Below are 14,666 nucleotides of genomic sequence, written 5' to 3' on the forward strand. Positions count from 1 at the left end.
GCAAATTTGTAACAACTATACATTCTGACTGAATGTGTCAACCATGTTGGCTGTAAAATATGTAGTGATGCTTTATAACAATCAAATTAGAACAGTAAGGTGCAAACAAGCATTCCTTCTTTATGACTGTGTTGGTTGATATCCTGTTATTTCAGGAGATTCATGGCACCCACCTTATTCCTCTTCAGCTCGCCAATGTTTCTACTGCTTTCATCATTGTCCACATCCTCCTCTTCCTCCTCTTCCTCATCCTCCAACTCCTCTTCGTCCTCAAAGTCTTCCTCCTCCTCTTCTTCTTCATCCTCTCCATCTGCAGGTGAACCGCCGCCACATCCGTACATACTCAACAACTCATGAATGGGCATCTCTCCCTCCTATGGCACAAATGGAACAACAAGAAAATCCCTTTTGTTACACACTGAATTTAGTGGATTACCCTTAAAAATAGACTAACATAAATCACTGGCAAAACGTTGCAATAATAGGGATCAAATAGTCTATATATACACAGTACCAGTCAAAAGTTTGGCCACACTCATTCAAGGGTTTTTCTTTATTTTTACTATTTTCTACATTGTAGAATAATAGAGAAAACATCAAAACTATGAAATAACATATATGGAATCATGTAGTAACCAAAAAAATTTTCAAACAAATCTAAATATATTTTATATTCTTCAAAGTAGCAACCCTTTGCCTCGACAGTTCTGCAGCTTCATGATGTAGTCACCAGGAATGCATTTCAATAAACAGGTGTGCCTTATTAAAAGTCTCTTTCCTTCTTAATAATATAATAATAATAATAATAAATGCCATTTAGCAGACGCTTTTATCCAAAGCGACTTACAGTCATGTGTGCATACATTCTACGTATGGGTGGTCCCGGGGATCGAACCCACAAGCGTTTGAGCCAATCAGCTGTGTTGTGAGAAGGACCACAGTTGGTATACAGAAGATAGCCCTATTTGGTAAAAGACCAAGTCCATATTATGGCAAGAACAGCTCAAATAAGCAAAAAAGAAATGACAGTCCATCATTACTTTAAGACATGAAGGTCCGTCAACAAGGAACATGTCAAGAACATTGAAAGTATCTTCAAGTGCAGTGGCAAAAAACATCAAGCACTATGATGAAACTGTCCCTCATGAGGACCGCCACAGGAAAGAAATACCCAGAGTTACAGAGGATGCTGCAGAGGATAAGTTCATCAGAGTTGCCAGCCTCAGAAATGAGCAAATAACTACACCTCAGATTGCAGCCTAAATAACCTCTTCACGGAGTTGAAGTAACAGACACATCTCAACAGTAACTGTTCAGATGAAACTACGTGAATCAGGCCTTCATGGTCGAATTGTTGCAAAGAAACCACTACTAAAGGACACCAATAAGAAGAAGAGACTTGCTTGGGCCAAGAAACACGTACAATGGACATTAAACCTGTGGAAATATGCCCTTTGGCCTGATGAGTCCAAATGTGAGATTTTTGGTTACACCAGCCGCTGTCTTTGTGAGACGCAGAGTAGCAGGGATGCAAACCACTGAGGTCCCAAAAATGTTAGGGGGACAATGCAGGTTTTAACTAATTAAACAACAAAGAATATGACATACATGATCAGTCTCGGTGTGTAAAATAAAAAGTGGTTAATATGAACCTAACTCACAGCTAAAAAAATGTTTAAAAAAGCAATCTAATGTTATTTGTTGCCTAGACTTTACTGCAAATGACACCTAAGTCCTGAGAAAAAACAATACAGTAATATTGCAGTTACCATGACAGCCTTTATAATAGAATGTTTATAATGGAATGCTTGTGACAACACACATCTAACTATTGCACTCGGGGAAAAAAACACCTTAACGTAGAACTAGAATGAAACAGGCATTCTATTTTTGCTCTATTATATTGGCCACTAAAGTAGACATCGATCAAGTGCACAAGGCTACATGTGTGCAAAAACGTTCAATGTGTAAAAAATGTAATAATCCCAACTCACTCACACGTGTTACTGTCAAGTTCAACGCAACTAAAGCAATATCTTTGGGCTACACTGCACATTATTACACTTTCTGCCTGTGGACATCTGTTCTACAATGCGCCAGCAGAGCATGATACCCTTTGTTGGCATAATTCATCTCTTTCAGGCAGAGAGAACATGGTAGCATCCATCTTAAACCAGGCCCAGCTCCAGCTACACTTCATCCCTGAATCCATCTTAAACCAGGCCCAGCTCCAGCTACACTTCATCCCTGAATCCACCTTCCGGAGTCAATCACCATCTTCCGGAGACACCTGAAACCCCACCTCTTTAAGGAATACCTAGAATAGGATAAGTAATCCCTCTCACCCCCCCCCTTTAAGATTTAGATGCACTATTGTAAAGTGACTGTTCCACTGGATGTCATAAGGTGAATGCACCAATTTGTAAGTCGCTCTGGATAAGAGCGTCTGCTAAATGACTTAAATGTAAATGTAATCTTAAACCAGGCCCAGCTCCAGCTACACTTCATCCCTGAATCCATCTTAAACCAGGCCCAGCTCCAGCTACACTTCATCCCTGAATCCATCTTAAACCAGGCCCAGCTTCACTTCATCCCTGAATCCATCTTAAACCAGGCCCAGCTCCAGCTACACTTCATCCCTGAATCCATCTTAAACCAGGCCCAGCTCCAACTACACTTCATCCCTGAATCTACTTGTTTAACAAGCAACGCCTCATTTTCACCTAATTCTCTCATTACGAAAATTAACCACATAGTGTAGAGGGAAACCATTAGTTCACAGATAGTAGTTAGTTTTTTGGCTAGTTAACATTTCACACAGACTCCCAGGGTCCAGTAAGCAACTAACGTGTTATAACTTGAGGAACAGCAAGAAGTCGTATACCAGTGAATACTATAGCGATTTGGTTGGGTTACTAACATTAGCGCATCTGATGCTATAACATTAGCTGTGTGACTTTATTAGCCAGCTAATTTTCACACCATAAACTAAATTATATGATCAGTTAAGTTGGCCAACGTGAGTAAGACCTTCAAACAGGTCAACATACACAAGGCTGCGGGGCCTGACACATTTTCAACATGTCCCTCATTGAGTCTGTAATACCAACATGTTTCAAGCAGACCACCATAGTCCCTGTGCCCAAGAACACAAAGGCAACCTGCCTAAATTACTACAGACCCGTAGCACTCACGTCTGTAGGCATGAAGTGCTTTGAAAGGTTGGTAATGGTTGACATCAACACCATTATCCCAGAAACCCTAGACCCACTCCAATTTGCATACCGCCCAAACAGATCCACAGATGATGCATTCTCTATTGCACTCCACACTGCCCTTTCCCACCTGGACAAAAGGAACACTTATGTGAGAATGCTATTCATTGACTACAGCTCAGCGTTCAACAGCATAGCACCCTCAAAGCACATCACTAAGCTAAGGATCCTGGGACTAAACACCTCCCTCTGCAACTTGATCCTGCACTTCCTGACAGGCAGACACCAGCCACCCCAGTCATAGACTGTTCTCTCTATTAACGCTTACCGCATGGCAAGCGGTACCAGAGTGCCAAGTCTAGGACAAAAAGGCTTCTCAACAGTTTTTACCCCCAAGCCATAAGACTCCTGAACAGGTATCAAATGGCTACCCGGTCTATTTGCATTGTTTGTCTATAGGACAATGACCCAAAACACACCTCCAGGCTGTGTAAGGGCTATTTGACCAAGGTGAGTGATGAAGTGCTGCATCAGATGACCTGGCCTCCACAATTACACGACCTCAACCCAATTGAGATGGTTTGGGATGAGTTGGGCCGCAGAGTGAAGAAAAAGCAGCCAACAAGTGCTCAGCATATAGTATGTGGGAACTCCTTCAAGACTGTTGGAAAAGCATTCCAAGCGACTATCTCATGAAGCTGATTGAGAGAATGCTAAGAGTGTGCAAAACTGTCATTAAGGGCAAAGGGTGTCTACTTTGAAGAATCTAAAATATTTTGATTTGTTTAACACTTTTTTGGTTACTACACAAGTCCATGTGTTGTTTCATAGTTGTGCGTCTTCACTATTATTCTACAATGTAAAACATAGCACAAATAAAGACAAACCCTGAATGAGTAGGTGTGTCCAAACTTTCGACTGTTACTGTATATAACTAACAGGTTACTGTCCACAGGGCCATATTCATTAGAGCATGAATACTGTAGCAAAAAGGTTTGCAACATTAAACAAAAACAAGTGTTTCATCTTGGACATTCTCTCCCTGTTTCAGTTCATCTTCTTCCAGTGCATGAACACAACCCAGGATAACTTTCAAACCACTAAATGAAATGATTTTGAGACGCACCCGGGCAAGGTCGTCGATCTCATTGCTAAAGTTGGTCTCTCCCTCGAGCCTCTCCTCCTCTTCCAGTGTGCGTTCGTCGTCAAAGTCATGGACGAGCATATCTGCTGAAAGATCAAACTCACGGTCCTCTGCTGAACCTCCTGAGGAAAAACACACCAGGAAATTTTAAGAGGAGATAGTCGATGAAATAGTGCTTCATGGTTTATAACGAAAATATTATTAATTATGACAGTGGGATTTGTTCCGACCAATTTTACTTCATACGTGTTAATGTTCTAATGAGGATTTTTTTAAATGGCACATTCATTAGAAAACACACAATAATATTTACCTGGGCTCGTACTCCCAACGGAGGGCTAAAACAAAACTCAAGATTAGTCAGAACCACATACACAAGTACAACACACGTAGCTGTCTGTAACTTTTCGGTTCAGAGATATTTTCAGTAAATTATGCGGTTTTCTGGACGAGGCCAATGTCGTCTACAGACAAAAGGCCCGAACAAAAACATAAATAGGAACTACGATACAGTAAACGGATCATCCGTCTGCTAACGTTAGTAGGGTAGTGGATGGAAGGCAAAGTAAAAGCGCGCCTGAAACTTACTACTGGCTCCTCGTTGGCTAACGCCGACGTAAACATTTATATCAGTGACAGTAGTTTTTTTTTGGTGGTTGTAAACAAGGAGACCTCTGATGATCAGGCCAGCATTGAAACAAGTCAAATCAGACATTTCAAGTGAGCGATAATCAAATGGATTGTTCTCTCGCAATGTGGACACTTTGAATGATAGATAGCTATTTGCTAACCCACTGCCTCAGTTAACTAATCACATAATTACTTAGCTACATAGTGTCGCTTTCAGTACGCAGAATACCACCAGGTCAACCACAAAAAAAATGCAATAGCATTCGAGAATATGAACTTTGATCCTTTTCGAGTGAGTAACGTTAACGCTCGTAGTCAGCCAAGCTTCCCCAACAATAGCTACGTAGCTAGCTTAGCATAGCCATCGCGCTAACTAGCCAGGCATCATCGCTAAAACTGAAGTTTGCAAAATAGAATTTATGGAAATGAAGACAAGTTTAATATTTTAAAATGTATATCGCTTCTGCGTATTTTAGTGCATATTTATCGCTTCTCATTTTGGGCCTGTGCACCCGACAGAATCAACTCTATAAACCTAAAAACATTCTTATTTTCCCGAATATTTATTGGACTTTGCGTCCTACCTCCGCCATGTTTGAAATCCTGTAGGGTCACATTGGGGGTCAGCGATTTCCCGGATAGACTTGTGCTGCAGGCCGTGCTATCTGGGATCCTTGGGACGTCCCTTCCCCATTGAAGTTGGAATTTAAAATGGTTAGGGTTAGTGTAAAGGTAGGAGTTAGAGTTACTATCTTGATTTACAATCTTCTTCAAGAGAGTGTATAACAAAAATAACGTAGCTACAAACATGGGTGTAATTTAGCTATCACCAAAATTAGCAGACCATAACTTGATGTTATACTGATAGGGCTTCACATAGACTGTTACCTTTTTGGAGGAGAAATACACGTTTATTGCGTTTGTTTTTATTGAAACTTGATTTAACTAAAACTTTGAAATAGTGGTAAAGGGGACCGTTTTTCACAGAAGTGTGGTTGTCATAATTTCAAGGGATTATAGTTCTACCTATGTTTCTCATTGCTATGAAAATGTAATGGCCTACAATTACCTGCATTTAATTGAGGTAATAATTGAGGAGCAAACATGAGTAACTCTGAAAACAGACCAAATATTGTGAGATCCAAAAATGATGTCACGTCCTTTCTTGGAATTGTTGACATTGTGATGAGAAAATTGCCACAAATACCACTATGTTGCTATGTGGAAGGCCATTGCCTGAATCTGTTTTTACGATGGCCGGATATCTATATCTGTATCTATATCAAGATACCCCTCATTAAGGAACACTTTACCAGAGCATGGCAATAAACTGTCTCTCACTATCAAAAAACAAAATGTCATCTGCAGATGATGAGTACCAGATAGGAGGCACATCACCATCACAGTACGTATGACACATCTGAAAAGACTGTAGGAAAGCATGACTAGAGAGCCTATATAAAAAGGGAGACCACACAGGTGTCTTCAGAGAGACAGAAACGGTGTGTACTGAATCAACTATCTACAGCATCTTGATCCACGGAGCCACCATGAAGTCCCAGTTGTTCTCTCTGCTGCTGCTGCTGGGTGTGCTGTGTGTAAGGGAGGTTCGATTGGAGGACGCTGCGACTGTGAGAGCTGTGCGGCTCTGTGGACGGGAGTTCCTGAGGGCCGTGGTGTACACCTGTGGAGGGTCAAGGTGGAGAAGGCTTCCAGTAGAGGACATAAATGGTCAGTATCACAGAATTATATAAAACTGCATGATATTCTATCTCTATGGTCGTACTCATCATTTGAAAATCAGTGACATAGCAGTAGCATCTGTTACAAAATTAGAAATATAACTCAAGTCTTTTGCTATATGCCATAATGTAAACTTGAATGATAAATCATCATTCAACCTGAAGCTATGATGTGTGCTACATGTTTGTCAAGTTTTATAATAGTTTGCCAGAGAATGAAGCAAGAACAGACACTGGTTGCCCATTGCAGTATGTACATTAACAGTTTAGAATATTATGAAACATTCATAACAGTTGGTGTTCTGGTTGTCCAGGAAGGGTGGACCAGAATGGTCTGAAACCATGGGGGGCTGAGCCTGTGATGGACCAGAGACGACGAGACTTGAACGAAGCCCTGACCACCGTGTGCTGTCAACTGGGCTGTCGGAAGAGTGACCTTACAATCATGTGCTAGGGGCCAATGCGCAGGCATTGGCGACAAGGCGTTAATGTTTGTTGGAAAATAGTCCTTATTCAATATAGTTGTTTGGCTACAATGGATGTCAGCTAAAGATATCATTACTTCCAATTACTTTAATTTACTTTTATCATGACTTCCAATTACTTTAATTTACTTTTATCATTACTTCCAATTACTTTAATTTACTTTTATCATTACTTCCAATTACTTTAATTTACTTTTATCATTACTTCCAATGAAATTCCCCCATTGATCTTATCAGCAATAAAAACTAGACTTGTAACCATTGTGATATCTCTTCCGATGTCTTTATTATGGTTGATCTGACTTTTATTCATTCAACAAGAGGCAATACATGTTGTACAAAGGGCCATTTTAGCGAACCAAAGCAAATGGGTTACATTCAGCGAGTAGACATTTTGACTGGACAACTGTACAAAATCAATAATCTATTCAGAAAGTTATGACAAGACCAGCAAATTATTTCAACAAGTTATGACACTGAAACCCAAGTCATCAGTTCAATAACACTTCCACTGAATGAGGTCTATATGAAAATTGAACAGACTTTGCCTCTCAGGATGAAACTTAGACAATTTCTTTTAAGTCTTAAGTTTCTTAAAAATATAAAACATGCTCTACAAATTTGAGAACAATATTCAAAATATGCCAGAAGTCAAGACAGTGTGTGACTATGTGCCACAGTGATTGCAAAAGCTATTTGAGATTTAAAGGATCAAGAAATGCTGTATTATACAGTATTTGTACATTATTACACAGACAAGAACATATGTAACCAAAATGAATCATTTCCAGAAAGATATTCAGACTATGGTATGAACTTATTTCCTTTTTCCTGAGACTATATTGTTATTGCCTCCGATACTTCCTTGATACTTACAGTCTGTTTGATAAAACCACAATGCTCTAGGCATGACCTTCATTTAAAGTTTCCCATTTAATGGTTCCACACAACCATTCTCCATGACATGCAAATGAACATCATACACACGATAGACCATTTAGAATACCCATGGTATGGTACGAATACAGAAATAGAACATAGGTCATTTGGTACACTTTACTTGAAAGCTTAGTCATAGGGATTACATAAGACAGTTGTGACAATGACATTACAGTCGGTGTCACTTTATGGCAATCGACTTAACACTGTCACGACACAAGCCAGTTGGCTAGCTTTAAGCTTGCCCACTTAGCTGATCGAAACATTATTTGAGTCATCACAGTTGTCATAAACAGACACCAACAGTCGTGATTTTCAAACAAATCTAATCTATTATGTCATGCTTATAACACTGTTATGTAGCCCTTATGACAGACTACATGAGACTATATAGGACTTGAGTACCCACAGTCTAAGACAGTCATCTGTGACCATGGGTGATGACTCACTCAAAGTAAACAGCGTAGATGTTGGCCACGGCGAAGAGAGAGCTGTTCTTGAAGGAGTGTGAGGAGAAGGTATCGTTGGAGGAGTCCCACAGGCAGCGGCTCCCGATGCGCATGTTCTGGTCACTGAGCTGTCCGATGCTGATCAGAACAATGATCTTATAACGGGGAATCATCAGATCCTTCACCCTGGCTTTGATCACCTACAAGACAAGGAAGAGTCACGGACTGAAAGGGAAAAGGGAACTCTAGCAGCTATTTCAATCTCAGCCGGACTATTTTTGGCAAGCGGGTGTTTTTTGTGGCATGACTGTGGCCATATACACTGTAAGGTGTATCAGAGAGCTGTTGATTAAGCTATTTCTATGTTAAGATCAACCATACATGACAATTTAAAAAAACTCCATGGAAATTCAAGCCAAAAGATGCAAGACTGGTGCCTGACAATTTGTTAAGACAACTTGTCATAATTGTTTTATTTTACCAGGCAAGTCAGTTAACAACAAATTCCTATTTACAATGATGGCCTAGGAATAGTGGGTTAACTGCTTTGTTCAGGGGCAGAACGACAGATTTTGACCTTGTCTGGGATTCGATCTAGCAACCTTTCGGTTACTGGCCCAACGCTCTATCCACTAGGCAGCCTGCTGCCCCATGGTAGGGCAACGGTAGGGCAACGATTTTAGCTTTTGAAACAATATGACCATAGGAGTTGACAAGATAGCAGATCTGGCTAGGGCAATGATATAGGGGTTGGTGAATGTAGAAGCAGTCTAGCATCTAGGCTACCAGTTACCCCAAATTGTACCGATACCACTCTTGTCTGAAATAATAACTAAATAAAAACTCACTAATAATTGAATGAGTTCCTCTGCATAAGCAAAGGCATTATTTAATGACAATCAATAGTACCTCAGATATGGTCTTTGTCATCTGCCGACAGAGCTCAGCTTCATACTTCTCTTCTTGCAGGTAACTGTCGAGCACATCCTTCAGGATGTCATTGACCGTGAGAACAGGGAAGCGTCTATGTGGTGCTATTCAAAAGGGGGGGCATAAAGTTTCATACACTGTTACACTAATTCCATGTAGTTACTGAGTAACCACAATGGAATTAGTCAATTATAATCCAAGTAGCTTCCAGGCTTCCTCACCGAGTGATGAACGAGACATCGAATGATGGTAACGTAAGGCTATAGTAACCCAACTAACCACTCCTTCAAATGGGAATGTCATTATAAGCCTGATCCCAGGTCTGTTTGTGCTATCTTGCCAACTCCTATGGTCATTGTCATGCCGAACAGAGACAGATCTGGGACCAGGCTAGCACTGGTTAACATGTGGTGAAAATAAAGGCCTCACCCAATTGGAAGGTGTTCTCCATCTGTACTGCGGGTCGAGGGTTATCGTCATGGTGACCAGGCTCATCGATATAGGATACGGTGCTTATAGAACTGCAAATCAAGATAGATACGTATTCAGATACAGTGAAAGAACATCAAAAGGTCTGTGTTTGAGAAGTTGTCCTCAACCACTGATAGAGGGTCAGATAGTTTCCCCTCTCCCTAACGGTTGTATTAGGTTAGGATTGGGAGTAGTGCGTCTACTGATCTGATCCTAGATCTGTGGCTAGGGAAACTTTTACCTTATAAATTTGAATGCAACTTTAATATCATGAGGACAAATCTCCCGTCAGAGAAAATAGAATAACTAATTGATCTGGATAAATAAAATAAGTAGAAAATTCTTCAATAGTTTGGGCTAAATGCTTAACTTCAAAAGAGTACTCACTCCTTGATCTTGCCCCCTGTTTCCTTGGCTCTGACATCATGGCTGCCAAGGGATGACACACTACCTCTCTTCTTCAGAAGACGAGCTGCCTTGTCTCTAGCTAAATCAGACATTACTCTGCCTGTTGTCTAGCTACTCATAAGGGGGAAGCTTTGTATTAGGCACCTAAGCACATTCAAGGCTAAAATGATTTGTGTATCATATAGTGTGGTTGATGGTAACCATGTCAACACAAACAGATAAATAATAACACATACAAGACATTTATCAGTTCCAACTAAGTAAACAGTATAGTAGCTATAGGATTAAATTAGCCATTAGGAGAATTCAGTCTCCTGATAGAATGTGTGTAATGCAGAATGCACTGAACAGGGCAATACAGACCTACTGTTGTGCCGACTTGGAAAATGGTTTCTCCCAAAATGGGCAAACTTGCTCAGTTGTAAGACAACGGATCAAGGAGTGTATTCATTATGACTTGCAACGGAAACCGTTTACTGTCTAACCATTCAGGGTGTGTTCGTAAATTCAATCTGGAGTGCTAGAATGCACTCAAGAGTGTGCTCTGGGCGTTCGTAAATTCAGAGTGTTTTACATTTACATTTACATTTACATTTAAGTCATTTAGCAGACGCTCTTATCCAGAGCGACTTACAAATTCATATTGTCAGTTTGTAATTTAAGAGCGTTTCTCTCTCGGAGTGTTCAGAGCGCACACTGGACTCTTGATCCGAGCTACTTCCAGACACGAATGAAAGAACACCTAACTCTGACCATTTTACTTGCCCTAACAGAGCTGGTTAGGCTGTTTCCATGTTATCCAGAACGCCGGTGACTGTAACTGTGCTGCTTGCATCAATGATTAGTTACGCATTTATTTTGCCGACGTTTAACACCGGCCATATTCAACAGGGGTTCGTAAATTCGTCAGCGCTCTGGCACACTCAGACGAGAGTGCTCTGAAATCGGAGTAGATAGCCAGAGTGATTTCACGAACACAGTTATAAACCAAATGGAAGCAAGGAGAACAAACGAACCGAAACGGGGAGGGACCTACCCGAATTTGTCCAATATAAACTCTCGTTTTTATTGCAAAACGTTTTCCGTTTTGGCGTAAACGGTTTTTGTTGCGAAACGTTTTGAACATAATATATTTTTTGCACATTGCAACATAATCTGCGTTATGCATACACCCCAAGTGCAACAGTTCACCCTTTAGCCCAGCAACACAGACAGCAGCAGAATGTTGCAACCTGTGTATTCCAAAGTTCTACAAGCAGAAACATTGAAACATTTTTTGTTCAGCTGAAAATAACAACACTCTTACCTATTCAGAATTCACGAGTCAAAGCAGAAACATTGTAGCGATCCAGCGCATTGTGTTGTCCTGACAACCGTCCGTTTTGGAGGAGGGGTTTCCTATCCTGCACCAACTGCATTCATCGGGTTTTTAAAAGGACTCTGTACCGTTTGGCGCGCGCAATACAACTGACAACAACAACGCAATGCACATTCAATAGACTATCCAAGAGTAGTGTATATTCATCTGCGCCTGTAACATTGGAAAATGTACAAAATAATAATCAAGACATCCATTTTCATTTCCAATATTCTCCAATTCTTTATTACCAAGTAAAACAGGTATTACATTATATTAACTTTTTATATATTTACTCTTAAAATCTTTGGATGGGAAATGTACATGGTATGTTTGCATATTCAGTGTCCTATGCAGTGAATAAAATACTGACTGAAAAAACGTTTTATTTGTGAATACTTTTTAAAGGGCCAGTAAGGCTCAAACAAATCAATTAAATATTGCAACCAGGACAAAAAAACAAAAGTTGAAATACATTTACCATAGTTATTGATAATATCAAGGATTAAAAAGGCTCTTTTGTCATTGGTCGCGACTCATTTTGAATATACTGATTTGGAAATAAGTAACAATAATGTGAGGTAATTCTATTACCATTGTCATAAAGTGAAAATAATACACTAACATTATTTCTCCTTGAAATGGGCAGGAGCAAAACAATTACAGTTACACAAATGTATTTGTTGTTGGTGTGCAAGTCGGGAGGAAACCTAGGAGGACGTTACTGCAATCGTATCGTGGAAGTTTGATAATGTTGTTGTGGATTCATGCCAAAGGTCAAAGGGTTTAAAGGTTAAATCTTCAGGTGAAAGGTCAAACACGATGACATGACTAGAAGTTACAGTAAAAACAATCACATAGTACACGTACTATAACAGACGTAGGTCTGAATGAACCTGGTTACATTAGACTGAACGCTACACTCACTACTGTTTTCTTTACCCAGTCTAGGTCAGAATAGCATTGGATTAGGAGGGGAGGGGGGACTCTTTTGTGTGCTGCTGGACATCCTAAATGTCTTGAAATAAATGAACTAGCATTGTAGAGTAAAAAAAAGTTTTTAAAAAACAAACACTTTTGAGTAACGCAGATTTGGACAGTCAGTATTTTACAAGAAATCTGCGTTAGAAATAAAACAAAACAAAAATGTGTTCTGTAATGTATTGTAAAGGCTATCACCAACCGTATAACATATATCTGATTTGACAAACACAGAATCACCCATATGTCCAAAGGGACATATGAAGAAGCTTCTTTCATATTTACATTTTTTTTTACAAATAGATTTTCAATATACTGCTATTAGAAAATGATAAAACATCTATTAACTCCACATGGTGGAAAAACAAGAAACATAACATTAGGGGCTTCCGTTGAATATTCATTATTATTCTATTTTAGATAAATCATTCTTGAAGCACTTTTCCATCTTCTTTGCTGTTATACTTCCCAGCGGGCAAAACTGGTTGAAATGACCTCATAAAGACCTACTTCTAACCAGTAATTGATGTAATTCTAGCATTTACATTTTAGTCATTTAGCAGACGCTCTTATCCAGAGCAACTTACAGGAGCAATTAGGGTTAAGTGCCTTGCTCAAGGGCACATCTGCAGATTTTCCACCTAGTTGACTTGGGATTCAAACCAGTGACCTTTCAGTTACTGGCCCAACACTCTTAACCGCTAAGCTACCTGCCACCCTAACCAGTTGTGAAGATGTCATTTCAACCAGTTATTCTTGATTAGGACTCCTGGACACAACAACTCTAAGGGACAAACAGAATTCAGAAGGAAATGTAATCTGGTCCAAGGCAACTCTGCTATTCAGCCTGTAAGGTCAACTGCTTTGTTTTTGTCATCCACAAATCAGGAAAACAATATGAACCATTACATTATATGAACCACTTGACCTCCCAGCAAAACACACAACCACCACATAATAATGCTGTCTGTACGTTAACTCCAGGTTGTGGGCCTCAACGTGCTGGTGCAGTACCAGCTGGTACCATATCAGTTGAATCAACCCAATAAATAAAAGAAAAACATCAAAATGTCATCCTAACCCTGCACGTAGATTTCTGGTCATAATCAATTGTTATGTCATAATCAATTGTTATGTCATAATCAATTGTTCTTTTCATAATCAATTGAATGACAACAGTGTCTATCTATTCACATAAATCTGTCCAGTGCATCTTCCATCCATCACCCATTCACATAGAATTCTTCTCACAGATACGGCTGGATTACTGTATGTGCTGCCAATGATAATTGACTTTGCTAAATGGGAGTAAATGTGTCGAATCCATTATCTTTCATTATGATTTCTAAATGTTTTATTGATTAGGATGCCCAATAGCCAACGCCAATGGTGACAGCTAGTCTTACTGGGGTCCGACACATAACGAAAACATTACAGACAAAATACTTTACAATTGACCTCAACGACCTTCAAGGTGCACAAAACGAAGAAAAAAGGGTGACTACTTGCATAAACTCCAACAGTGCGACTACTGTATTTGAGTGTATTAAAACATAAAGCAATACCCTGGTGAACCCTGGTGGACAGTGCGTATTACATCACATCCTGTTGTTGCTGCTATGTCATCAGTTACCCCTCCCTGCTCAAGCGTTAGGTTTCAGACGTTTCTCAGTTGGTAACTTGTATCGAATGAAGAATCCATAAAAAGTCTCTCATCATCCTCACAGTCAAAAGCCATCGTATGGTTGAAAGGGTTCCATTTTACAACAGTGGTGACTAGTTGTCTGCCAGATATTTCCCTGTAACGGAAACACAAGCAGAGTATTCAGTCAGGGGAATTCCAACTGTTTGCAATTGCCAAAGTGTTGTCGTCTTACTTTGTTTTCATTGTCAGGCAACAACGTCACATTCAGGG

General features: G+C 39.9%; 3 protein-coding genes and 1 pseudogene across 4 annotated transcripts in view; 1 reads left to right on the forward strand and 3 right to left on the reverse strand.

The window, feature by feature from the left end:
* Positions 1–5,567, reverse strand: part of LOC124042110 (mesoderm induction early response protein 1-like) — a 29,795-nt gene extending 24,228 nt beyond the window's left edge. Inside the window, exons 1-4 of the mRNA XM_046360446.1 lie at positions 4,948–5,567; positions 4,673–4,697; positions 4,342–4,481; positions 174–374 (exon numbers count right to left, since the gene is read on the reverse strand). Coding sequence (XP_046216402.1) covers positions 174–374; positions 4,342–4,481; positions 4,673–4,697; positions 4,948–4,983 — 402 coding nt within the window. The 5' untranslated portion in view covers positions 4,984–5,567. The remainder of the gene's footprint in view (positions 1–173; positions 375–4,341; positions 4,482–4,672; positions 4,698–4,947) is intronic.
* Positions 5,568–6,464: 897 nt separating this feature from the next.
* LOC124042108 (relaxin-like) lies at positions 6,465–7,479 on the forward strand. Its single transcript, XM_046360444.1, has 2 exons — positions 6,465–6,720; positions 7,046–7,479. The coding sequence occupies exons 1-2, from the start codon at positions 6,540–6,542 to the stop codon at positions 7,183–7,185; spliced, it is 321 nt and encodes a 106-aa protein (XP_046216400.1). The 5' UTR covers positions 6,465–6,539; the 3' UTR covers positions 7,186–7,479.
* Positions 7,478–11,871, reverse strand: dynlt5 (dynein light chain Tctex-type family member 5). Of its 2 annotated transcripts, XM_046360443.1 has the most exons (5): positions 11,720–11,871; positions 10,393–10,524; positions 9,964–10,055; positions 9,514–9,638; positions 7,478–8,804 (listed from the first exon to the last, which is right to left on the reverse strand). In XM_046360443.1, exons 2-5 carry the CDS (start codon positions 10,503–10,505, stop codon positions 8,601–8,603), a joined length of 534 nt encoding a protein of 177 aa, XP_046216399.1. In that variant the 5' UTR covers positions 10,506–10,524; positions 11,720–11,871; the 3' UTR covers positions 7,478–8,600. The 2 variants fall into 2 exon arrangements, with proteins under 2 accessions (XP_046216399.1, XP_046216398.1); XM_046360442.1 differs by lacking the exon at positions 11,720–11,871 and having other exon boundaries at positions 10,393–10,983.
* Positions 11,872–11,987: 116 nt separating this feature from the next.
* Positions 11,988–14,666, reverse strand: part of LOC124042109 — a 62,958-nt pseudogene continuing 60,279 nt past the window's right edge.

The sequence above is a fragment of the Oncorhynchus gorbuscha genome, linkage group LG08 (assembly GCF_021184085.1).
Source record: "Oncorhynchus gorbuscha isolate QuinsamMale2020 ecotype Even-year linkage group LG08, OgorEven_v1.0, whole genome shotgun sequence".
Lineage (NCBI taxonomy): Eukaryota > Metazoa > Chordata > Actinopteri > Salmoniformes > Salmonidae > Oncorhynchus > Oncorhynchus gorbuscha.